The following is a 25,791-nucleotide window of genomic DNA, read 5'->3' as shown; positions in this document are numbered from 1 at the left end:
CCAGCCAAAATCCCAAAGGGAACCAGTTCCTGCCAGGGAACTTGCTCACTCCGCGCAAACACCCAACACTGTGCTTCTGCGGAGCCAAACCTCCGGCAGCGGATCTGACTCCCTCCTGCTGCCACAGGGCCCCTCCTGAAGTGGATCACCTAAGGAGAAGCGAGCTAAGCCTGCCCCTTCTGCCCCCATGCACCTTGCCTACCCACCCCAGCTAATATGCCAGATCCCCAGCACCACAAGCCTGGCAGTGTGCAAGTAGCCAAGACGGGCCATGCCACCCCACAGTGAATCCCGCCCCTAGGAGAGGGGAAGAGAAGGCACACACCAGTCTGACTGTGGCCCCAGCGGTGGGCTGGGGGCAGACATCAGGTCGGACTGCGGCCCCGCCCACCAACTCCAGTTATACACCACAGCACAGGGGAAGTGCCCTGCAGGTCCTCACCACTCCAGGGACTATCCAAAATGACCAAACGGAAGAATTCCCCTCAGAAGAATCTCCAGGAAATAACAACAGCCAATGAACTGATCAAAAAGGATTTAAATAATATAACAAAGTGAATTTAGAATAATAGTCATAAAATTAATCGCTGGGCTTGAAAACAGTATAGAGGACAGCAGAGAATCTCTTGCTACAGAGATCAAGGGACTAAGGAACAGTCACGAGGAGCTGAAAAACACTTTAAACGAAATGCAAAACAAAATGGAAACGACGACGGCTCGAATTGAAGAGGCAGAGGAGAGAATAGGTGAACTAGAAGATAAAGTTATGGAAAAAGAGGAAGCTGAGAAAAAGAGAGATAAAAAAATCCAGGAGTACGAGGGGAAAATTAGAGAACTAAGTGATACACTAAAAAGAAATAATATACGCATAATTGGTATCCCAGAGGTGGAAGAGAGAGGGAAAGGTGCTGAAGGGGTACTTGAAGAAATTATAGCTGACAACTTCCCTGACCTGGGGAAGGAAAAAGGCATTGAAATCCAAGAGGCACAGAGAACTCCCTTCAGACGTAACTTGAATCGATCTTCTGCACGACATATCATAGTCAAACTGGCAAAATACAAGGATAAAGAGAACATTCTGAAAGCAGCAAGGGGTAAACGTGCCCTCACATATAAAGGGAGACCTATAAGACTCGTGACTGATCTCTCTTTTGAAACTTGGCAGGCCAGAAAGGATTGGCACGAGATCTTTAATGTGCTGAACAGGAAAAATATGCAGCCGAGAATCCTTTATCCAGCAAGTCTGTCATTTAGAATAGAAGGAGAGATAAAGGTCTTCCCAAACAAACAAAAACTGAAGGAATTTGTCACCATGAAACCAGCCCTACAAGAGATCCTAAGGGGGATCCTGTGAGACAAAGTACCAGAGACATCACTACAAGCATAAAACATACAGACATCACAATGACTCTAAACCCGTATCTTTCTATAATAACACTGAATGTAAATGGAGCCAACCAAAAGACATAGGGTATCAGAATGGATAAAAAAACAAGACCCATCTATTTGCTGTCTACAAGAGACTCATTTTAGATCTGAGGACACCTTTAGATTGAGAGTGAGGGGATGGAGAACTATTTATCATGCTACTGGAAGCCAAAAGAAAGCTGGAGTAGCCATACTTATATCAGACAAACTAGACTTTAAGTTAAAGGCTGTAACAAGAGATGAAGAAGGGCATTATATAATAATTACAGGGTCCATCCATCAGGAAGAGCTAACAATTATAAATGTCTATGCACCGAATACTGGAGCCCCCAAATATATAAAACAATTACTCACAAACATAAGCAACCTTATTGATAAGAATGTGGTAATTGCAGGGGACTTTAACACCCCACTTAAAACAATGGATAGATCATCTAGACACATGGTCAAAAAAGAAACAAGGGCCCTGAATGATACATTGGATCAGATGGACTTGACAGATATATTTAGAACTCTGCATCCCAAAGCAACAGAATATACTTTCTTCTCGAGTGCACATGGAACATTCTCCAAGATAGATCATATCCTGGGTCACAAAACAGCCCTTCATAAGTATACAAGAATTGAAATTATACCATGCATGCTTTCAGACCACAATGCAATGAAGCTTGAAATCAACCACAGGAAAAAGTCTGGAAAACCTCCAAAAGCATGGAGGTTAAAGAACACCCTACTAAAGAATGAGTGGGTCAACCAGGCAATTAGAGAAGAAATTAAAAAATATATGGAAACAAACAAAAATGAAAATACAACAATCCAAACGCTTTGGGATGCAGCGAAGGCAGTCCTGAGAGGAAAATACATTGCAGTCCAGGCCTATCTCAAGAAACAAGAAAAATCCCTAATATAAAATCTAACAGCACACCTAAAGGAAATAGAAGCAGAACAGCAAAGGCAGCCTAAACCCAGCAGAAGAAGAGAAATAATAAAGATCAGAGCAGAAATAAACAATATAGAATCTAAAAAAACTGTAGAGCAGATCAAGAAACCAAGAGTTGGTTTTTTGAAAAAATAAACAAAATTGACAAACCCCTAGCCAGGCTTCTCAAAAAGAAAAGGGAGATGACCCAAATAGATAAAATCATGAATGAAAAAGGAATTATTACAACCAATCCCTCAGAGATACAAACAATTACCAGGGAATACTATGAAAAATTATATGCCAACAAATTGGACAACCTGGAAGAAATGGACAAATTCCTAAACACCCACACTCTTCCAAAACTCAATCAGGAGGAAATAGAAAGCTTGAACAGACCCATAACCAGTGAAGAAATTGAATCAGTTATCAAAAATCTCCCAACAAATAAGAGTCCAGGACCAGATGGCTTCCCAGGGGAGTTCTACCAGACGTTTAAAGCAGAGATAATACCTATCCTTCTCAAGGTATCCCAAGAAATAGAAAGGGAAGGAAAACTTCCAGACTCATTCTATGAAGCCAGTATTACTTTGATTCCTAAACCAGACAGAGACCCAGTAAAAAAAGAGAACTACAGGCCAATATCCCTGATAAATATGGATGCAAAAATTCTCAATAAGATACTAGCAAATCGAATTCAACGGCATATAAAAAGAATTATTCACCATGATCAAGTGGGATTCATTCCTGGGCTGCAGGGCTGGTTCAACATTCGCAAATCAATCAACGTGATACATCACATTAATAAAAGAAAAGATACGAACCATATGATCCTGTCAATCGATGCAGAAAAGGCCTTTGACAAAATCCAGCACCCTTTCTTAATAAAAACCCTTGAGAAAGTCGGGATAGAAGGAACATACTTAAAGATGATAAAAGCCATTTATGAAAAGCCCACAGCTAACATCATCCTCAATGGGGAAAAACTGAGAGCTTTTTCCCCCGAGATCAGGAACATGACAGGAATGCCCACTCTCACCGCTGTTGTTTAACATAGTGCTGGAAGTTCTAGCATCAGCAATCAGACAACAAAAGGAAATCAAAGGCATCAAAATTGGCAAAGATGAAGTCAAGCTTTCGCTTTTTGCAGATGACATGATATTATACATGGAAAATCCGATAGACTCCACCAAAAGTCTGCTAGAACTGATACATGAATTCAGCAAAGTTGCAGGATACAAAATCAATGTGCAGAAATCAGTTGCATTCTTATACACTAACAATGAAGCAACAGAAAGACAAATGAAGAAACTGATCCCATTCACAATTGCACCAAGAAGCATAAAATACCTAGGAATAAATCTAACCAAAGATGTAAAAGATCTGTATGCTGAAAACTATAGAAAGCTTATGCAGGTAATTGAAGAAGATATAAAGAAATGGAAAGACATTCCATGCTCATGGATTGGAAGAATAAATATTGTCAAAATGTCAATACTACCCAAAGCTATCTACACATTCAATGCAATCCCAATCAAAATTGCACCAGCATTCTTCTCGAAACTAGAACAAGCAATCCTAAAATTCATATGGAACCACAAACACCAAATAGCCAAAGTAATTTTGAAGAAGAAGACCAAAGCAGGAGGCATCACAATCCCAGACTTTAGCCTCTACTACAAAGCTGTCATCATCAAGACAGCATGGTATTGGCACAAAAACAGACACATAGACCAATGGAATAGAATAGAAACCCCAGAACTAGACCCACAAACGTATGGCCAACTCATCTTTGACAAAGCAGGAAAGAACATCCAATGGAAAAAAGACAGTCTCTTTAACAAATGGTGCTGGGAGAACTGGACAGCAACATGCAGAAGGTTGAAACTAGACCACTTTCTCACACCATTCACAAAAATAAACTCAAAATGGATAAAGGACCTGAATGTGAGACAGGAAACCATCAAAACCCTAGAGGAGAAAGCAGGAAAAGACCTCTCTGACCTCAGCCGTAGCAATCTCTTACTCGACACATCCCCAAAGGCAAGGGAATTAAAAGCAAAAATGAACTATTGGGACCTCATGAAGATAAAAAGCTTCTGCACAGCAAAGGAAACAACCAACAAAACTAAAAGGCAACCAACGGAATGGGAAAAGATATTTGCAAATGACATATCGGACAAAGGGCTAGTATCCAAAATCTATAAAGAGCTCACCAAACTCCACACCTGAAAAACAAATGACCCAGTGAAGAAATGGGCAGAAAACATGAATAGACACTTCTCTAAAGAAGATATCCGGATGGCCAACAGGCACATGAAAAGATGCTCAACGTCGCTCCTTATCAGGGAAATACAAATCAAAACCACACTCAGATATCACCTCATGCCAGTCAGAGTGGCCAAAATGAACAAATCAGGAGACTATAGATGCTGGAGAGGATGAGGAGAAACGGGAACCCTCTTGCACTGTTGGTGGGAATGCAAATTCGTGCAGCCACTCTGGAAAGCAGTGTGGAGGTTCCTCAGAAAATTAAAAATAGACCTACCCTATGACCCAGCAGTAGCACTGCTAGGAATTTACCCAAGGGATACAGGAGTACTGATGCATAGGGGCACTTGTACCCCAATGTTTATAGCAGCACTCTCAACAATAGCCAAATTATGGAAAGAGCCTAAATGTCCATCAACTGATGAATGGATAAAGAAATTGTGGTTTATATACACAATGGAGTACTACATGGCAATGAGAAACAGCGAAATATGGCCCTTTGTAGCAACGTGGATGGAACTGGAGAGTGTGATGCTAAGTGAAATAAGCCATACAGAGAAAGACAGATACCATATGTTTTCACTCTTATGTGGATCCTGAGAAACTTAACAGAAACCCATGGAGGAGGGGAAGGAAAAAAAAAAAAAAGAGGTTAGAGTGGGAGAGAGCCAAAGCATAAGAGACTCTTGAAAACTGAGAACAAACTGAGGGTTGATGGGGGGTGGGAGGGAGGGGAGGGTGGGTGATGGGTATTGAGGAGGGCACCTTTTGGGATGAGCACTGGGTGTTGTATGGAAACCAATTTGACAATAAATTTCATATATTGGAAAAAAAATATATTTCTAGCTCCTAAAGCTAACCTATAATTAGGAGTAGCTTATTTCATGAAGTAGTGAGCTAAATTAACCTGGAATAGTCAAACCTATCACATGGTTATTTAGCACATAGAGTACACAGCACATACTGCTAATAGAAAAAAAAAAATAATGGTCTTGATCTCTGTGCATTTAAATCCTTCTTTCTCCCTTAGCGCTCTGCTCCTCTTCCCTCCCATCTCAGTCTGTCTGTTGTCCACAGTGTCTGGCATTTGGCCAATGAAATGGTTACAGGAAACCAGTATACTTAATGTATACAAAATGTGCAGACAGTCTGTTTAGCATCTATTCAGATTTGATGCTTTGGAATAACTTAGCAGATAGACTGAATTTGTTTTGAATATAGTAGTACATTTCTCCTAAAAATCATTAATTTTTTAGTCCTCATATCATAAAAAGATTTTTTTGAGTGTAACTGACATACAATATTAAATTAGTTTCTGGGTGCCTGGGTGGCTCAGTGGGTTGAGTGTCTGACTTTGGCTTAGGTCATGATCTCACAGTTGGTGAGTTTGAGCCCCACGTCAGGCTCTGTGCTGACAGCTCAGAGCCTGGAATGTGCTTTGGTTTCTGTGTCTTCCTCTCTCTCTGCCCCTCCTCCACTTATGCTCTGTCTCTTTTCAAAAATAAACATTAAAAAATAAAAATAAATAACTAAATAACTTTCAAATATACAAGGTAGTGATTCTGCAAGTTTCTACATTATGCCATGCTCACCACAAGTATAGCTACAATCTGTCACCATGCAATGCTATTACAATGTCATTGACTATATTCCTTATGCTGTGCATTATATTCCTGTGACTTATTCATCCCATAACTGGAACCCTATATCTCTCACTTCCCTTCACCCATTTGGTATCCTCCCACCTCCCTCCCCTCAGGCAACCACCCGTTTGTTCTCTACTTCTATCTTTTTTTTAGTTAATAGATTTTAATGTTTAGAGAAGTTTCAGGTTTACAGAAAAATTGAGCAGAAAGTCCAGAGAGTTACCTATACTGCCACTCTTCCACACACACATTTGTCCCTCTTATTAGCATTTTGTATTAGTGTAGCACATTTGTTACAATTGATGAGCCAAAATGGACAGACACACTATTCTTAATTAGAGCTCATATTGTGTTTTGAGAAATGTATAATGACGTGTTTCCATTATTACAGAGTCGTACAGAGTGACTTCCTTGCCCTAAAAAAACCACTGTTCTTCACCTCTTTGTCTTTCCCTTCCCCCAACCCCTGGCAACCACTGATCTTTTTACAATTTTCATACTTTGGCCCTTTCCAGAATGTCATATCATTGGAATTATACAGTATGTAGCTTTTTCAGACTGGTTTCTTTTACTTAGCAATATGCATTTAAGTCTTCACCATGTCTTTTCATAGCTTGAAACCTCATTTATTTTTATCACTGAATAATACTGCATCATATGGATATATCACAGTTTGTTTATTTTTTTGCCTTTTTAAGTATTTTCAACATCTGCTTCACTCTCATAAAGCACAAACATGGATTTTTTTTAAGAGATGGGGAAAAAAAAAAACCAACCCCTGCCTATTAGAAAGTGAATTAAATTCCTCTGTAAAGGAAAGGAGTGGGGAGTGCACATTCTCTTCATATCTGAAAAGTTTAAACTGGACATAAATAAACAAGAACTTTGAGAATCATTCCTATGTCCTTCTAGAATGGACACTGTGGGCAAGAGTGCCTTGGAAATCTGAATAAATAGGTTCATGATCATTGTGAGAACCTGAAAGTACTTTCCATAAAAATTCCTCTTTGTCTGTTGTCCAGTGTGTCAGGAAGCTGTCTGGGAAGCCTTCCGGACATTTTGGGATCGACTTCCTGGACGTGAGGAATATCGTTACTGGATGAATTTGTGTGAGGATGGAAACACAACTATATTTGAAATGGGCACAAATTTTAGTCAGTCTGTGGAACATAGAAATTTAATTATGAAGGTAAGTGTACTAACAAGGGAAGAATTGCTGGACTATTGTAGGAGTGCCTACACACAGCTCAGGCTTGAAGGAAGAAAGAGCAATACCAAACACCTGCATTGCTTTTGTTGTTGAATTAGGCTATTTGAGTGAGCTGCCATAGGGCATGGCCGAGTCTTTGTATCCCTAGCTCTGGCTGTTAAAATAAACATTGTTAACCCAGTAAGAGCCTCGGGCTTATGTTTATAAATGTAAATATTTGGAAATAATACTCAGCAAAGGTTTAGGCTAAGAATATAAGTCTGCGAGAGTCACTCTTGCCAAGGTTTTGCATATTATCAATTCAGAGTAGCTACCAATGACACTAAGATATAGTTCATTGAATAAATGTTTAGTAAAGTATAAATATGATTCTACTTAATGAATTTGCTTACTTATTTTCCTTCTTTTAGAGCTATCTTATTCTTAGCAAAGGATAAATAAGCATGCATATAGACAAATTACCTGCCCACCTTTCCCTTTTCATGTAGCATGCATGTATTCATGATGAGAAAATAGAGAGTGAGAAGGGGGAGAGGCAGAGAGAGAGGGAGACAGAAGATCCAAACTGGGCTCCATGCTAGCAACAGAGAGCCTGATGCGGGCTCTGTCCCATGAACCTTGAGATCATGACCTGAGCTGGAGTCGGACACTTAACCAACTGAACCACCCAGGTGTCCCTCTTCTGTTATGTTTTTAACTGCTCAATATTAATAAATATGAGAATAGCTACCAGTTATGTATGTACCATGTACCAGGCCACATATTAAGCCTATTAAAAGCATATTTAATAACAACTCTACAAGGAGTTACTAATATCCGCAATTTACAGATAAGAACATTAGGCATCAGAGTTATTCCTTACTCTAGATTATAAAACCACATGGGCTGGAGCTTAAAATCATAGTTTTCTTTTTTAAAAAAGTTATTCTTTTACCCTTTACCATTGGGCCTTCCTTCTCAGTCATTACCACTTTTGCAAATTGCAGTGGCTAATATGGAATAGCTATTAACTGAAAAAAAAATACACATACACATATCTACACACATTTATATTTATGTCAGCATTGCCCATGTCAGTTGTGTCCACACTATGGAAGCAGTTGACGGAGCAGCAAATACAGATGATGTATAGCAAATGTATAGTTAGTATTAGCATTAACAATAGCCTCTTGTGATATTACATTGCAAGGTATTTTTTTGTTTTTACAAGTGCAACTTTTAGAAAGGTAAGATCTAAAGGTGTTGGAAATACACTTTCAATGATTATTTAGTACAACATGGAGACAAAGGGGGTGATATGAGACCTGGATTGAATCTTAAATAACAAGTATAAGTGAGCTGAATGAGGAGTTTGGGATGAACAGTCTAGACAGAGGGGGATAGCACGAGACACATGTTGATAGGGAATGACTTGGGCCAATATACGGGAAGGGTAGACAATAAGTGACAAGAGATCAGACTGCAAGCTGGAAGAGTAGATAACTCTGGGGATGATAAGAAACTGTTGATGTGGAAATAGGATTCGGAGCCACTGGCCAAGAAAGAATACTTCAGGCATCTTTGGTGCAAAATGGTGGTTTTATTACAGCACAAGTGACAGGACCTGTGGGCAGGAAGACCTGCCCTGGGATTGCCCTGAGTAACTGATTATATACCTGGGACTTGGGGGAGGTAAAGTCAAGGGGAAGTTTGCAAAAAGATTTTTCTAATGCTAAAAAAGACTCACAGGATCCTGAAGGCCTAGCTATTGTCAAGCTAAGGTTGTTTTTACTTCAAGCAAAGCATTGACATTAAAATAGTTGAGAGTTCCTGAAGAAATGTCATACTCTGCCTGTCTCAAGTGTTTGTCAATGGGCTGCAGGTTATAAGAAAATTTAAATTTATCTACATTTCTTTTGCCTTTGTTCTCCACATTATAAGTAGGTGAGTCACAGAGGCTGATTGGACAGTTTTGAATTAAAAAGGTCATTATGGTTTATATACACCATGGGGTGAATTGGAGGCAACAAGACTGGAGCAGGAAGACTAGTAATTACTGCATATCTGAGGAAATGAGGGTCCTAACTAGACAAAAGATAGAGAAAGGAAGCACAAGAGATGCAAATAGGAAAAAAGACTAGTAGAACTCTGTGACAGGTCAGATGGGAGTCGGAGAAGAAGGAATGGCCTGGGAAGCCTCCTCATTTCTAGTTTGGATGACTAAGACCAAGAACTCGGGCACAGAAGCAGCTTTGTAGATGTAGTGGGGAGATTGAGTTCACTTTTGAATGTGTTGTTTTGAGCAATCTGTGAAATGCGAATTGCCTGATTTAGGTTTGAAGCCAAGGAGAGTGGTTTGGGTTATAAATATAGCTGTAGGAGTCATCTGGCTTGAGGTGGCAATTGAAAGCATTTAGACTGGCTGAGATTATTCTAGGAGAGTTTGTAGAGCAAGAAGAGCAATAAGTTATTTATAAATATCATGAGAGTTATTTAGAATAATAGTCTTTCCATTTTATAGAGGAGATATTGAGAGATTTGGGGGTTTGCCTTCATATCTAAGCAAGAGAAAATGGGACTTGAAGTTAGGTCTTCTAACTTAGTGTTCTTTTTATTATATTGGCCTCAAAACAAAATCACTAATTTAGAGGAAACTTAGGGACAATTTGCTTTAGAATGTCCCAGAAGAGAAATCCAGTTATTGATATAATTTATCTTTTTGTCTGAATTCTGGAGAAACAGATTTAGCATTTATTTTATCCACACGTCCCTATTATTCTAGTATGAGAGTTTCCATAAACATGTTAGATCACAAAAAACTTTGATTCTAAGTCCATGAAAGGTTAATGTAAAACTCAACCAATCTCCAATCTATAGATCTTTTTGGAATGATTAGCAAGTAAAGTCTATTAATCTGTGCCCATTAAGAAAGAGCACGGGAACTTTTGGAAACATAAACAGAGACTGAGTGCCAGGACATTCCCACAGTCACAAAACAAACTTGGCATCATTAGTACCTTGCTTTAATTGTTTGCTTAACCATAGAGAAAAACAACATAGATTTGTAAAATAACAGTATAATGTTAGGGCATTAGTGTTTTCCATGCAGTACATTTTATGTACTGCCTATTAACTGTCATTAACTCACACAGTCATGTTTATCTTTGTTTTCCTTAGAAAATGACATATACAAAGGAAACTGTAAGCAGGTAAGTGTCTTTTTTTCCCCAATTTCATGTTTGGCAACTGAGATATGTCATACCTATTCCAAGACTCACCCCCAATTTAATGGCTCTGTTCTATTTTCTTGCCAGTTCCTGCAGTCACCAGGGCTGTGGGTAAGTCCCAAATTGTTTTCCTCATCTTGAAGCCACTTCCCATTCAAGGCTACCATCACAGTCACTGTGCTTGTTTACTTTCTGAACTTGCCAGGAGGCAGACTTATTCCTTTCTCTTGAGTGAGAAAAATAGACTTCTGGAAATGGAATATGGAATGATCTACTTAAGTTGAGGTTTATGCACTAATAGTAAAAATGTTATAAAATGTTACACCTTAGTGGAGAATAGTTTATTAAATGATGGTTGGTAGTGTGGATCACTTTACTGAGAAATGATGATTATGATCTTGAAATACAGGAATAACATGGAGTGTCTTGGGTGGCTCAGTTGGTTAAGCATCTGACTCTTCATTTTGGTTCATGTCATGATCTCACAGTTCATGGGTTCGAGCCCCACATCAGGCTCTGCACTGACAGTGTGGAGTGTGCTTGGGATTCTCTGTCTCCCTTTCTATCTGCCCCTCCCCCATTCATATTCTCTCTCTCTCTCTCTCTCTCTCTCTCCTCTCTCTCTCCCCCCCCCTCAAAAATAAGTAAACTTAAAAAAAAGAAATATAGGAATAACACAACCTTGATGAATCCTGCAGTATTAGGATTCTTGGCTCTATAGGCCTTTAGGTTTAGGATTAAGGTCATTTCTGGGTCCTAAGCAATAGCAGTACAGAGCAGATCATGGAAGTGAGGAATTTAGTGTATAAGGATTAAAGATTTCAATTCTGTCCATACTCAGAGTATCTAGATTATGCCAGTGTGGGAATGATGATATAGAAAAACACCATTAGGGCAGACAGTCCAGATCAATGCCTCAAATGAGAGAGGAAGACAGATTGAAAAACCAGTTAGGTGAGTCAGTGCCTGGAGATCCAAGCTGGGCAGCAGAGGCCAGGCCAAGGCATAGTTGGAGTACACATGTGAGTTAGTGGGGCATATGTAGGGGTCAGATCAAACATGAGTAAACAGGAGGGAAGGGGCCTCTGTGGTCTCACTCATTCATACAACTAATGTTACCACTGAGTCTCCGCTGGGATCTGGGATGAACACCCACTTAGATGCTGGGCCATGTGTTTTCTTAGGTGTGGGCTTTCACCACTGAGAAGCAGAGCTTGGAAGTTGCTTGTGATTGCCATTGCAACACCCAAGCAGTGAACTAAGTACTCTGGTGAGTCCCACCAGTCCTAGTAATCTTCATGATTGTAACTAATGAAAATGGTGGCACATTTTACACATCGTATGTAGTTAAGATGTACGTAAACACCATAATACATACGGCACTTAACCTGGAAGAAGCTCTGAAGTTTACTGGGAAGTGAATGTTAGCAAGTTTGTGGCTTGTGGGTTATTATCAAGTGGTGGAAGGAAGCTTACCTGAAACAGGGTGGACAGTTGTAACGCCATCTGAGAGTGGGTGTGGCTCATGGCACAGGGGTAGCCAGAAGATATGTAAGGTGTGGTGTGTGTATGTTTTGTGTATTCCTGTGTGGCTCACTTCAACTGGCTGCAGTTTTCTTTGGCTTCCTAGCATTTCTCACAATGAAATTATGCATAAATAAAGGAGAAATTTTGTGTTATGTTCGTTTCTTACTGTGTTAATCACACTGGAACAAATTCACAAATAAGCATCATAGCAGGACTCACTGAATCATATATTTTTATTGATAAGGCACTGTCTGTACTACGTATAAGGAACTGAAAATATGATTTACTGTGCTTAGAAAATAACATATGTACAAAATAACAATATATGAAAATATAAATGAACATTGAGAAATTTAAAGTTTAAAGTATCGTTCCCATCTAACTAGAACAGATGAGGCTGGGGTGGGATGAAAACTGCCAACATGGTAGTTGCCGAAAGGGGTGACCTGGGGTTAGGTAACACTGGGAGTGAAACCATGGGAGTGGCTGGCCTAAGAATTCACTAAGCCCATCTTTATCCAACTTGAGTTCTTTTCTTTCTTTCTTTCTTTCTTTCTTTCTTTCTTTCTTTCTTTCTTTAATATTTATTTATTTTTGAGAGACAGAAACAGAATGTGAGCAGGAAGTCACAGAATCCAAAGCAGGCTCCAGCTTCCAGCTCCAGTCGGAGCTGTCAGCACAGAGCCCAACACGGGGCTTGGACCCACAAACTGCAAGATCATGACCTGAGCTAAATTTGGATGTTTAAACCACTGAGCCACCCAGGCTCCCCTATCCAACTTGAGTTCTGTAGTGATCCATTGTAACCCTTTATGTGTTCTTCACTTTTCTATATTCAAATTTATTTTTATGATTTTTTTTGAGATTACTCTCATATTCTCAGTGTTGAGATTCTTGTATTAGATTTTATTGCTGCTGTAGCAAATTACCACAGACTCCGGTAGTTTAAAACAACACAAATTTGTCCTACAGTTACATAGCTCAGAAATCTGACATGGGTCTCAAGATGTTGCCAGGTTTGCATTCCTTTCTGGAAACTGTAGTGGAGAATCTGTGTTTTTTTTTTTTTTTTTTGCCTTTTCCAGCTTCTAGAAACCACCCACGTTGCTGGCTCATGACCCCCTTCCATCTTCAAAGCTAGTAATGGCTGGTCAAGTCTTTCTCACATTTCATCACTCTGACACTCTTCTGCCTCTTCTTCCACATTTAAGGATCCTTATGATTGTGCTGGATCCACCTGGATAAACCTGGCTACACTCCCCATTTTAAGGCCAGCTGATGAGCAACCTTAATTCCAACTGCTACCTTAATCCTCCTTTGTATGTAACTTAACATACTCACAGGTGCTGGGGATAAGGATGTGGAGGCCACTATTGTTCCTATCACAGTTCTCTGTAATTTAAGTTGCTGCTTCTCTGTGAACTCTAACTCACCTGCTGACCTAAGCCTTGCATCAAATACTCTGTTCTGTATCACTTTAAGCTTCTCCTACTATCATCTGTCCACTGTCTTAAAAAAAAAAAATCATTTTTCACCTTACTTAGGACCCTACATCCAATCTCACCTCTTAGACATCTCCCGATCATTGTTTCTCTCTCTCTCCTGAGTCTTCACCTTCTCCCATTACTAACTCCTTATGAGCATTTAAACATGCTCAAATCTCTCCCATGTTCCCTATTTACAAAAGGCCCTCCTCCAGCACTTGTCTCCATTATAGCTGGATATTTTGAAAGCATCTCCACTTAGCTTCAGTCAATGCTTAACCCCCTACCTTTTGGACTTCCTGTATAGTCTCCATAATCAGTACAAAGCCCCAACTAGGTTATGTGTTCACCAAATAGTTGTTAAGTGAATAACTGAGTTTCTGCCCAATTACCCAAGTTTATTATAAGGTCTCTGGTGATATTCTTAATATAAGAGCTGTTCTTTGGGATTTTATTTTGTACATCAATTAACTTACATTTGTAGTTGAGGATGCCTATCATGGATCACAAAACCAAATATACATTTTTTTTTAAGCAAATGTTTTATTTTATTTGGTACATGTATATCCCTGCTCCATTATCCTCTGTTTTCTCTTATATTTGTTTAGCATTTCATATTTTTGTAATGCTTCTGCATATAATATTTCATTTAGTTTTCACCAATACCTTTGAGAAATAGGTAGGGTAGGGAAGTATTCCTGTTTTGGAGATTAAGTTCTTGAGGCCCAGAGCAACTGAGATATTTTTCTAAGGTGTACACAAAGTTAATGATACTTCTGGGACCAGCAACAAGGATTCCTGGCTCTGTGCCTTGAGTTCTTTTGTGTCATGTTCTGATCACAGTTAACAGATTCAAGGGCAGAGCAGAGTATAGAGAATTGTCAAGGGGAGTAGTAATCTAGATGTGAAATTATGCTTATGCTCCGTGTGGCTGTGCTATCTTTTGATACAGTCTCACCTGAATTCTGAGAGAATTAGGCAGTAGCAGTGAAGTAATAAATTATGTGCTGGCTGAGCTGAGGAGATGAAAATGTAGGAGGTTGTTTGTTGCTGGTATGAAGCTAAAGGTCTTAGCTGAACAACCTCAAATTTGTGGTTCGGCCTAGAAATGAACTAGTATTTCTGTCTCCAAACTCAATACAACTCTGTGTTCTAGTTCTGTTGTGACATTTTAGGGGATCTCTGCAGGAGGCATACCTAATGAGAACATGTTGAAAGGATTCTTGTTGTTAAGTGTTTGTTTTTTGCTGTTTTCTGAAAGGAGAGTGGGAAAATGAGGGATTAAGAGTTGGAATGATTTGAATTACTGAGAGTTGCCTACTTACCATCATTAAAATAATGTTAATTTGAATTCAGTAAGTGAAATCTAGTTCTGCTGAAGTAAACAAACTTCTCCATTGTGAATGCTTCCTTAGAGAATTAACTTAAATTTAATTAATTAACTATTTGCTTATTATTTTAGTTGCAGTATTTCTTTTTAAATTTAAATTTAAAAAAATTTTTAATTAAAGTATAGTTGACATGCAACTTTTTGTCATTCAACATAACATAGTCATTCAACAATTATATAATCACAAAATGCTTACCACCATAAGTGTAGTTACCATCTGTCACCATACAAGGTTATTATTATATTATTGACTGTATTTCCTATGCTTCATCCTTATCCCTGTAGCTTATTATTTATCAAATGCGATTTGGTGTGGGGGACAATTTGACTGACACCATGTGAGGTCTGGTTTCTTTGCCACGCCATCCCAACTTCCAGTTCTAGTTACTGTGCTGTGCTTTGGCCCCTCTGTCTTGCTTTGACCTCTTTGTTCTCATAGCTGGTTCCTCTCCATAGCTCTCCAACTTTGACTGGGTTTCCTTTCCTCTTTCTGGGACCTCACACACTGTGACCTTTAGGTCATTAAGTTTATGTAAGCTGTTATCATTACAACCATGTTGTTTGCCCTTCTAATCAATATGGCTCACGTAAAGGCCATGTTGTGAGGAATTAAGATGAGTGAGAGTGAGGTTTCTCAATCAAATGGACCTGTTTTACATCATAGCTCCTCTATTGTCTAACTGTGTGACTCTGAGCAAATTCTTAACCTCTTCTAATATTAGTTTCCTCATAGGTATAAATGGGGATATTAGTATCTTCCTTTTAAGATTGTTGACACAATTAAGTGAGTTAACCATGATAAAACACTTAACACAATGCATGATTTATGATAAATTTAGTTTTACTCATTCTTTTTTTTTTTTTAATTTTTGTTTTATTTTAGAGAGAGAGAGAGAGCATAAGTGCGGTGAGGAGAGGCAGAGGGAGAGAGACAGAATCTTAAGCAGACTCCATGCTCGGTACAGAGCCTAACCCAGGGCTCAATCCTATGACTCTGGGGTTATGACCTGAGCTGAAATCACGAGTTGAACACTCAACCAACTGAGCCACGCAGGTGCCCCTAGGTGTACTCACTCCTGCTGGTGTTATTATTGAAAAGGGAACTAGATACTGTTAGGAATTTTAAGTATAGCCTTGGGCCATATCAAGTCATTGTGTCATGCAGGAAAAATTGCTTTATTCATTTTTTCATCTATAAAATGAAGGTATTGGCAAGGGGTTCTACTTTGTGGACAACTGATAGATCCTATTCGGGCCTGATTATGTTAATGTCTGTCTCAAATGCATTTGAATCTTACTTGCTCTTAGCTCTATTCCCTGCAACTTGAGAAGCCTCTTGATGCTTTCTCATCACCTAGGCCCTTTCTCCACTCATCACTCATAATAATGAGTTATCCAGATGTCATATTCCTTAGGTTCTTCTAGATGACAGCTCACTGAGAAGCAATTTCCTGCAAATGCACTATAAAATAACCAAAAGTGATAGGTTTAGTGTAATGGTTTAATATGTTATTCTTTCTAGATAGTATTTTTAAAAAGCAGAAGAATATTTATGAGACTTGTAAAAACTCAGTTTCTCAAATTTTCTTTCTTTCTTTTATTTTTTTAAAAGATTTTTTTATTTTTTAAGTAATCTCTACACACACCATGGGGCTCGAACTCACAACCCCAAGCTCAAGAGTCACTCGCTCCACCAACTGAGCCAGCCAGGTGCCCCAGTTTCTCAAATTTTCTACCAAAGCTTGGGAGTTTAGGGAACATTGCCCTAGTTGACTCCCCAACTCCACTGCCAGTCATGAAATGTCTTTGAAAGATCTTAATATCTTAATACTAACTTTAACTTTATAGTCAACTCCACAATATAGCCATGTTTGTTTTAATATTAAAATGTTTTGAGTTACACATTAGTTCTTACTTAGTTCCCTACCTGCCTATGCTTCAAGTAAAACTGATGCTTCAGTATGTATATCATGTTTGTCTGGTGGCTTTGAGTAACCCCCTACCCCCGCCCCCCCAATGACCTTATTTAGAGCACTAGGACAATCTAAAGGAGTGCTTCTGAAGATGGGAGTCACTGGCACATTGGCAAGTCTGTGAGGGAGACGTTTTTGACTGTAATCACATCACCTTAGGAAGCTGACTTTTGTAAAGTTGAAGACTGTTTTCAACTCTTAACAGTAATGTCATCAGCATCCAATAGATATAATCACCATCCAACTCCTTTGTAAAAGTTTAGTGGAACATCCCTTTTCCCTTAGGACATATCCACAAACTTTAAAGTTCTAAAACTTCCTAAAATTACTATACTTTAAATTTTCTATTTTGGGGGTATGTGGAAATTTGGACTTGCAGAAACCTATTTTCTTTCCTTTGGAGGAGGGACTTTTCCAATTGTTTCGATTTTTTCTTCTAGTTGCAGAGCATCATGGTTAAAGGATAGCTGGTTACTTGTAGCCTGTTAGCAGTATGACCTATAGCAAGTCATTTCTCTAAGCTTGACTTTCTATAAATAAAAACATTTTATGATTTCTGTGATCCCTCAAATGAGATGAGATTTGTGTTTTTTTCCCCCCTTAGCAGCAAGTACCCTCCTACCAGTACTATTTGTTAAATCTGTAATCATTTATTTGTTGTCTCTTTTCTGTAAGACTATAACTTTAATAGATCATGTTTGTTTTGTCCACACAATATTCCTGATGTCTTGTACACTGCCTGGCTAATAGTATTTTTTATTAATTTATCCTAAAAATATCTATTTAGTGCCTACTAAATACTAGATGCCTAGATACTATTTTAGGTTAGAGACAGAGTAAAAATATGAGATTCCTAATCTCAAAGAATTTATATTCTTAACTGCAGTCCTGTTCAATAGAACTTTCTGCGATGAAGGATATGTTCTTTACTGTGCTGCCCAATATGATAGCCATTAGGCACATGTGACTGTGGAACACTTGAAATGTGGCCAGTATGAATGAGGAACAGAATTTTAAACTTTATTTAATTTTAGTTAATTTAAATTACCACATAAGTCCAGTGACTCCCATGACAATGCCATTCTAGAGGATTAAGAGATTAGAGACAGAGATAAAGAAGTAGACAAATAAATCAACAAATAATTTCACATAGTGATAATAACTGAGAAGAAATCAAACAGGCTGATAAAATGTAAGTAGGGAAGTACTTTGTATAGGGTGATTCTACTTGAGTAGAAATCAATACATGTAAGATAAATGAATTATGAAAACTATTATTTCTTAAACCTTGTTAAATCAGTACTTGGGTTTGGAAACACTTGTTTGGAGATCTAGTGAGTTCCTTTTGGGAAAATAAACCCCAAAATATATCCACATATTTCTATCATTTTTATTAATGTTAAACATTTTTTACCTTAGCCCTGAATTGTCATCTCCAGTTCCTGTTGGTGATGCCCCAACATCAGGAGGTATGTTCTTGTGCATTTATTCACTTTTTAAAAATTATTTGTGGTTTAAGATGATCTTGTAAGCAAGCACACGTTCCACCTCACATTTAAAAAGTACCAGGCTTCTCTCTCCTTATATGTTGTTCAAGAGTCTCAAGAAAAAGTAATTGTGTTTTCATTTATTTTAAGGCATTATGTTGTGGGTACTTAAAGACCTTTAATTATTAAGTATAATAAAAATCAGAAAACTACTTAATACAAGTGTATGACCTAAAGAATTACTTTAAGGCAAACACTCTGTAACCACTGCTTATGCCAACAGGTAGAACCTTTTTAGTTCCACCATTTGTCATTTGTCTTCTACAAGTTTCTCTGAGTAAGGATTTTTTTGATTGCATTCTGTGGTGTACTTTAACATGTTTCCTTGATTTTTGTATTTCCTATGAATTGGAAGTTGCTTTCTTTATTTTTAATTTTTTTAAAAAAGCTTTTCCGGGGCGCCTGGGTGGCGCAGTCGGTTAAGCGTCCGACTTCAGCCAGGTCACGATCTCACGGTCCGTGAGTTCGAGCCCCGCGTCAGGCTCTGGGCTGATGGCTCGGAGCCTGGAGCCTGTTTCCGATTCTGTGTCTCCCTCTCTCTCTGCCCCTCCCCCGTTCATGCTCTGTCTCTCTCTGTCCCAAAAAAAAAATAAAAAAAAAAAAAAAAAAGTTGAAAAAAAAATTTAAAAAAGAAAATAAAAAAAAAAATAAAAAAGCTTTTCCTTATTGCAAATTTCAAACATATACAAAAAAATAGAATAGCACAATGAGGCCAAGCTTCAACAATGATCAATTCCTAGCCAGTGTCCAACCTTCACCCACTTTCCCTATCAGGTAACATTATATTTTTCAGTATCTGTCCCTTTACTAGGTAGCTCCTTAAGGATAAAAATTTTGTCTGTATCCTTAACAAATCTTACATAGTGGCTGACATATAGTAGGTGCTCTTTAAATGCTTGTTGCTTGAATGAATGAGTTGTAATTATTTTCTGTTCTAGGAAGATTCTATGCAAATGTTTCTTAAGGTTAGAATGTACTGAATTTCCAGGATGATAAAGCAAATGACTTACAGGAATGGTTTTGAAGTCAGCTTCGTTATTTCCTGATATGATTCTGACTTCGGGACTACGTTCATGTACATGTTTTTGTTTTTCTATTTAGGTGCTGTTGTCAGTGTTCCATATCCAGAGGTGACCACCTCTGAAGGTATCTCAGAGAGCAGCAAGGAGAGGCCTGGGGAGAGTGTGAGTGATGCTCTGTTTTGTTATTTAGTTTCTAACATGGAGAACAGGGTTAAGAGAGACTTATGTTCCACTGCTAAACTGCACAAAACTTCATGTGGTTTCCTTTATGGAAATGTAGATTCTAAAACCAGTATATTAAAAAGAACCTAAGATTCCTTGGAGAGTTGAGTCAATCTGCTTTTGCAAGAGAGCGCTTCAAGTTGTAAATGAAATGACTTGTGCTTGGGGAATTATCATGGTAAACTCATTGTCACTTGTGGGCTTTGTGACATAATTTACTGTCATTTGCCTATGTTCTTCTATTTCCCTGTCTTCTTCAGAGGAAAAGGATGTAGGTTTTATGCAGTTGAAAATAAAGAAATACCATGTTTTTTAAATGCATCATTATTAACAGTAACCTGTCCATGAAACAATATTAAGTTTACTTTCTGTAACATTCAGTTTTAAAAAGAAAGTACACAGGCTGCCTAGGAAGATAGAAATATTTTGTTAGAAATTTTGTTAAATATGAATTTTAAAAATTTTGGGGTTCACAAATCTTATATTACTTAATACAGTGCGAACTCTGATTGAACATATTCACTAGAAAGATGCAATTTAGTTACCTTGCACATTTTCTTCCAATTTCAACATTTTAACTTCTGTGAAATCATGTTACATCAGCCTACTCGGCCTCCCCACCTTCCCTCTCACTGAACAAAGCTGGTAGTAATATTGGACCCCTGAGTTGATTCCTGAATCAATACATTTACCCTCTGTACAACTTCGTCCAGACTAGATGGTGCTGGGAAATATTGTCATTCAATAAATATTTGTGAATGAATGAATAAAAAGTGATACCATGGATCTGAACTTGAAGCACAATAGTTATGGTTTAGGTATGGGAACATTTATGGAATGAGATAGAATTCCCTATAATAAACATGAAGGAATTGTACATAATTGAATTGTATATAATTGGAACATTAATATCTAAAAGAGAGGATAATTTCAAGCCAATTTATAGAATCAGTAAGAACACAAAGCAGTATAAAGATACCTAACAAGAATTAGATCCCTGTACCTCTAGTTCAAAATGAAGCCCGAAGTTATTTTTACAGTTCATTTTTTCCTTATTTTCCTAATTTTCCATCTACTGTTTTAGAAACTGTATACCTCATTTCTGTTTTGCTAGTAGTTACCCTATATGTTACATAATATGTAATATATTATTACATATAATATTTGTAACACATTCTATATAATATATATATATATATACTCTATAAATTACCCCATGAAGTATAATGTATAATCTAGCAAAATGTAAGTTTTTCAAATCTTAATCCTTATCTTGAGCAATGAGGAACACTAGAACATTGTTACTCAAATAATCTCTTTACTGATTTATATTCTGTTTTTAAATATTTTTGTTCTTTCTTTCTCTTTTAGTTTTCTTTTTAATCCCACAAGTTAGACAGTATTATGTTTGTTTCACATAAAATTTGTTTTACACTTACCTGGATGTGTATTATTTTATTTTCATAAAATTCTTTTTGTGCATTAAAATTTTTTTTTAATGTTTATTTATTTTTGAGAGACAGAGAGAGCGAGAGAGCACACAGCAAGGGTCAGAGAGAGAGGGAGACAGAAGACCCCTGTCAGGCTCTTAGCTATCAGTGGGAAGCCTGATGTGGGGCTTGAATCCACGAACCATGAGATGATGACCTGAGCTGAAATCAAGAGTCAGATGCTCACCTGACTGAGGGACCCAGGCGCCCCTCTTTTTGTGCATTTGAGATCTCCCTTCTAGGATAATTTTCTTTTTGAAATATATGCTTCTAATAATACCTTAGTGGGAGTCTCTCATTGGTTCCTTTTAAGATTTTGCTTGTCTGAAAATTTCTTATTTCCTTATTCTAGAAAAAAATTTTTTTAAATGTTTATTCATTTTGAGAGAGTGCATGCACACGTGCACACATGGGGAAGGAGCAGAGAGAGAGGGAGAGAGAAGCCCAAGCAGGCTCCATGCTGTCAGCACACAGCCCCATGTGGGGCTCAGTCTCCTGAACTGTGAGGTCATGACCTGAGCTGAAATCAAGAGTTGGATGCTTAACAACTGAGCCACCCAGGTGCCCTGAATCTTTTTTTTTTTAATTGAAGTATAGTTGACACACAATATTACTTTAGTTTCAGGTGTATGACATAGTAATTTGATAAGTCTGTACTTATTCTATGCTCACCAGAAGTGTAGCTATATTCTTCACCATTATGTGGGAGTCTTTGATCTGACCTTTCAAAATGTACAGACCTTTAACTTTTTATCCTATCCCTTTTGTGGCATTTAAAACTAAAGTCTAGGTTACAAAGGATCAGCAGATATACTGTGTACTCATGCAACACTGATTCATCTCTCTTGATTTTTCTAACCTGTTTTTCTTGACCTGTTAGGATTTCCTTAACTTTCTTGCAAACCACCTATGCATTAGAAACATTAAAAAATATTTATTCAGCACTTTAGGCTTTCTGTAGCAGCAATATTACTAAGGATATTTCTTTTATGATAATACTGGGAATGGAAGTTTCTGTCCAAATTTAGCAAGATAAAATTTAATATTGAAAAATGCAAAGTTTTGTGTAAAATTACACAAGACTAAGAGTTTTTATTGATGTTAGTCTCTATATGAATCAGCAGTATGATGCAGTTACTAGGGGAGAGCTAGTAAAAGCTAGTGCAGCTGTACGTTGCATTAATAGAAATATAGAATCTGTTATAATAGGTGGTATCCTATCATGTTTTAATTGATCAGACCTCACTTGTGTATACCACACTCTAAGGAAGATATTAAGAGCCTGAGAAATGTCTGGAGGAGAGGAGCTAAAGGAGTCAGGGAAGTCATGATAGCTGTCTATACTTATTTGAAAGGCTGTCTGGCGACTACAATTTTTATATATGTCCCAGATTACAGAACTGAGATCAGTGGTGGAACTTATAGGAAAATATATTTGGGCTTAATATTAAGAACTTTGGATGGAAGTGGGTGAAATGGGTGACGGGGACAAGATGTATAAATTTCTAGTTATAAAATGAATATGTCATGGGGATGTAAAGTACATAATGTAACTGTAGTTAACAATACTATATTGCTTATTTGAAAGTACTTAGGAGAGTGGATCTTGAAAGTCCTCATCACAAGAAAAAAATTTTCTGTGTATGTGATGGATGTTAACTGGAATTATTGTGATGATCATTTTTCGATACATAAAAATATTGAATCATTACATCGTATACCTGAAAGTAATGTATGTTTGTTATATATCAGTTATACCTTAATAAAAATGCCAGAAAAATATATGTGCCTGATATGTGCCTGTTACTGTTTTAGGAGGCATACTGATAAGTAAACATGCACTATAATCTCTGTATGGTATGCACTATGATAGGGCAAATGCAGAATGAAGTAGAACATTAGGAGCACTGGGTCAGTTTTGAGGGGGCAGTTCTGAGAAATTTTCTGATGGGAGTGAGGTCTGAACTGAGGGTGAATAGAACTTACCAGAAGAAGAGAAAGGTGAAGGGTCTTGGCCTGAGGTCTCAAAGCAAAGGGAATAACACTGCTCAGGCCTGAGATGAGAGAATTAGCCCATTCCTTGGTCTGTAAGTAGGAATTTAACATGGCTGGAGTAGATAGTGAAAGGGGGAGGGGAGGAATATGAGGCTGGAAAAGGGAAGCAGGAACCAAGTTGTGAAGGGCAAAGAAGAAAAAAAAATTAAAGAACTTTCCAACCATGAGAGCTTTTTCATATGAAATGTAATGTCTGTCTTTGAAAATCATGACTCTTTCTCATCAGAGACATTTAAACTGAAGATGAGCAGCCATTTGTCAGGGATATTGTAGAGAGAATTTCAAGCATCACAAGGGATGGTAGGATCATTGAGGTTCTTTCCTATTCTGAGGTTATGAAGGTCTGATTATATGATCTATCAAGGATAAAAAATGATACACTGAAGCATAGCCTCTGTAGTCTCTTCCTGACTCTGCCATTGGGTTGCTCTGAGCCCTTAGGCTAGCCATTCTTCCATTCCAGGCCCTCTTCTTGTGTATCAAAATGGAGGAACTTGGATGAGCTCAAGTGTATCTGCCATGTAGCAGTTATTACTATAGCATTCTAGTAGCGATATTTTATTTCCCTCATTCTTTTTACATTTATTAATTGGAATTCTTCCATAAGAGACTATGTCGACTCTCGTTTATTTATTAAATCATCTATTTCTATCAATATGGACTCATGGATATTTATTTTATTCTTTGGATTATAATCAGTTATTTATTTTGTTCAAATTGTTACAGCATTGGCCACTGGAAGACCTGGATATTACTGTTACAGAATACAAAACGTTGATTGATACTGTTTCAGATTCCACACAGCAACTAATCTTTAAGTAATTACCACTTGTTGGGTTTGGTGTAGTATCTAAAAAGAATCTGTACATGAACATAAAGGAAGGGAAGCAAAAATAATATAAAAACAGGGAGGAGGACAAAACGTAAGAGACTTTTAAATATGGAGAACAAATTAGAGGGTTACAGGAGGGGCTGTAGGGGAAGATGGGCTAAATGGGTAAGATGCATTAAGGAATCTACTACTGAAATCATTGTACTATATGCTAACTAACTTGGATGTAAATTAAGAAAATAAATTAAAAAAATAAAAAGTATCTGTACAATTTTGAAAAGGCTATTAATATATTTCCCCCTTCCTGGGGCACCTGGATGGTGCAGTTGGTTAAGTGTCTGACTCTTGATTTTGGATCAGGTCATGATCTCACCATTGATGAGATCAAGTCCCACATCAGGCTCTGTGCTGACAGCAGTGCCTGCTTGGGATTCTTTTTCTTTCTCCCTCTGTCCCTCCCCCAGAGTGTCCCTCTGCACTCTCTCTTGCATGTACATATGAGCTCTCTCTCTCACAAAATAAACATTCAAAATATATATTATATATATCTATATATCTGTGTCTATGTCTATGTGTATCTACATTTCTTCCTTCCTTAATACTTTTCTTCATATACTTCAACTAAAACAACATAGTGCTACCAATTGAATGTAGAAGCAGATATGAGAATCTACCGTCTTCTTATTAAGCCAACCAAATTAAAGAGTATGTAAAAATGTAAACAATGTTACATGTTAATTTTTTATTTTGCAAAATATGTTATTACTTTTTACAATGCAAGGAGTTTATTATTTTTAAATGAATTAACAAATATTTTAAAATTTCTCTTTTAATTTTTTGTTTGGTAAATATCTATAGAGATAGTCCAAAAAAAACCCAAATGTCTTTGTATTTCTTAATGATTTTTAGGAGTTTGAGGGGTCCTGAGACTAAAAAATTTGAGGACAACTCTTCTAGGCTATTTTTAGATGATAATAATAGTATAGTCAACTCTTTTAACTCACAGATGGTCAACTTTGGTGGTTATCTGGAAATTTTTCCGGTCTTTCCCTGAAGCAGTCTTTGTGTGTTCAAAGGAATGTACAAATGCAAAGTAATTTTAATATTAGCCTATGTCTTAAAGTCTACCCAGCTAGTTCCAAAGTCAAACACTATATAAAAGGCCATCATTAGCAGTTTCTTTTGGCACAGTGTCTGATATATAGCAATCAGTAGGTATTTGTTGGTTGCATGAGTAAACATTGACATTTTTTTGCCTTTTCTCTAAAAATTCAGATTAGTAATGAAATTGAGAATGTCATGGAAGAAACCACAAAACCAGCAACTGAGCAGATTGCAGAGTTTAGTATCCACCTTTTGGGAGAGCAATATAGGGAAGAACTACAGGATCCCTCCAACTTTCAGCACCAGCACCTTGTAGAAGAGTTTATTTCAGAGGTGGGTGATTTTTTGGTTTTCTTTCTTCCTCCTTTCCTTTCCTTTCCTTTCCTTTCCTTTCCTTTCCTTTCCTTTTTTTCTCTTCCTTCCTTCCTTCCTTCCTTCCTTCCTTCCTTCCTTCCTTCCTTCCTT

At 37.6% G+C, this 25,791-nt stretch overlaps 1 protein-coding gene across 2 annotated transcripts in view; it reads left to right on the top strand.

The window, feature by feature from the left end:
* Positions 1 to 25,791, top strand: part of IMPG2 (interphotoreceptor matrix proteoglycan 2) — a 91,526-nt gene that overhangs the window by 16,173 nt on the left and 49,562 nt on the right. Inside the window, exons 3-7 of one of the 2 annotated variants that reach the window (XM_049628089.1) lie at positions 7,287 to 7,453; positions 10,631 to 10,662; positions 18,474 to 18,523; positions 19,703 to 19,785; positions 25,498 to 25,659. In XM_049628089.1, coding sequence (XP_049484046.1) covers positions 7,287 to 7,453; positions 10,631 to 10,662; positions 18,474 to 18,523; positions 19,703 to 19,785; positions 25,498 to 25,659 — 494 coding nt within the window. Of the gene's footprint in view, positions 1 to 4,000; positions 7,454 to 10,630; positions 10,663 to 18,473; positions 18,524 to 19,702; positions 19,786 to 25,497; positions 25,660 to 25,791 lie in introns of those variants that run through there. The other variant, XM_049628088.1, reaches the window with a different exon arrangement.

The sequence above is a fragment of the Panthera uncia genome, chromosome C2 (assembly GCF_023721935.1).
Source record: "Panthera uncia isolate 11264 chromosome C2, Puncia_PCG_1.0, whole genome shotgun sequence".
In the NCBI taxonomy this organism is placed as follows: domain Eukaryota; kingdom Metazoa; phylum Chordata; class Mammalia; order Carnivora; family Felidae; genus Panthera; species Panthera uncia.
Note: the sequence above shows the minus strand (reverse complement) of the source record. Positions and strands in the feature narration are given on the sequence as shown.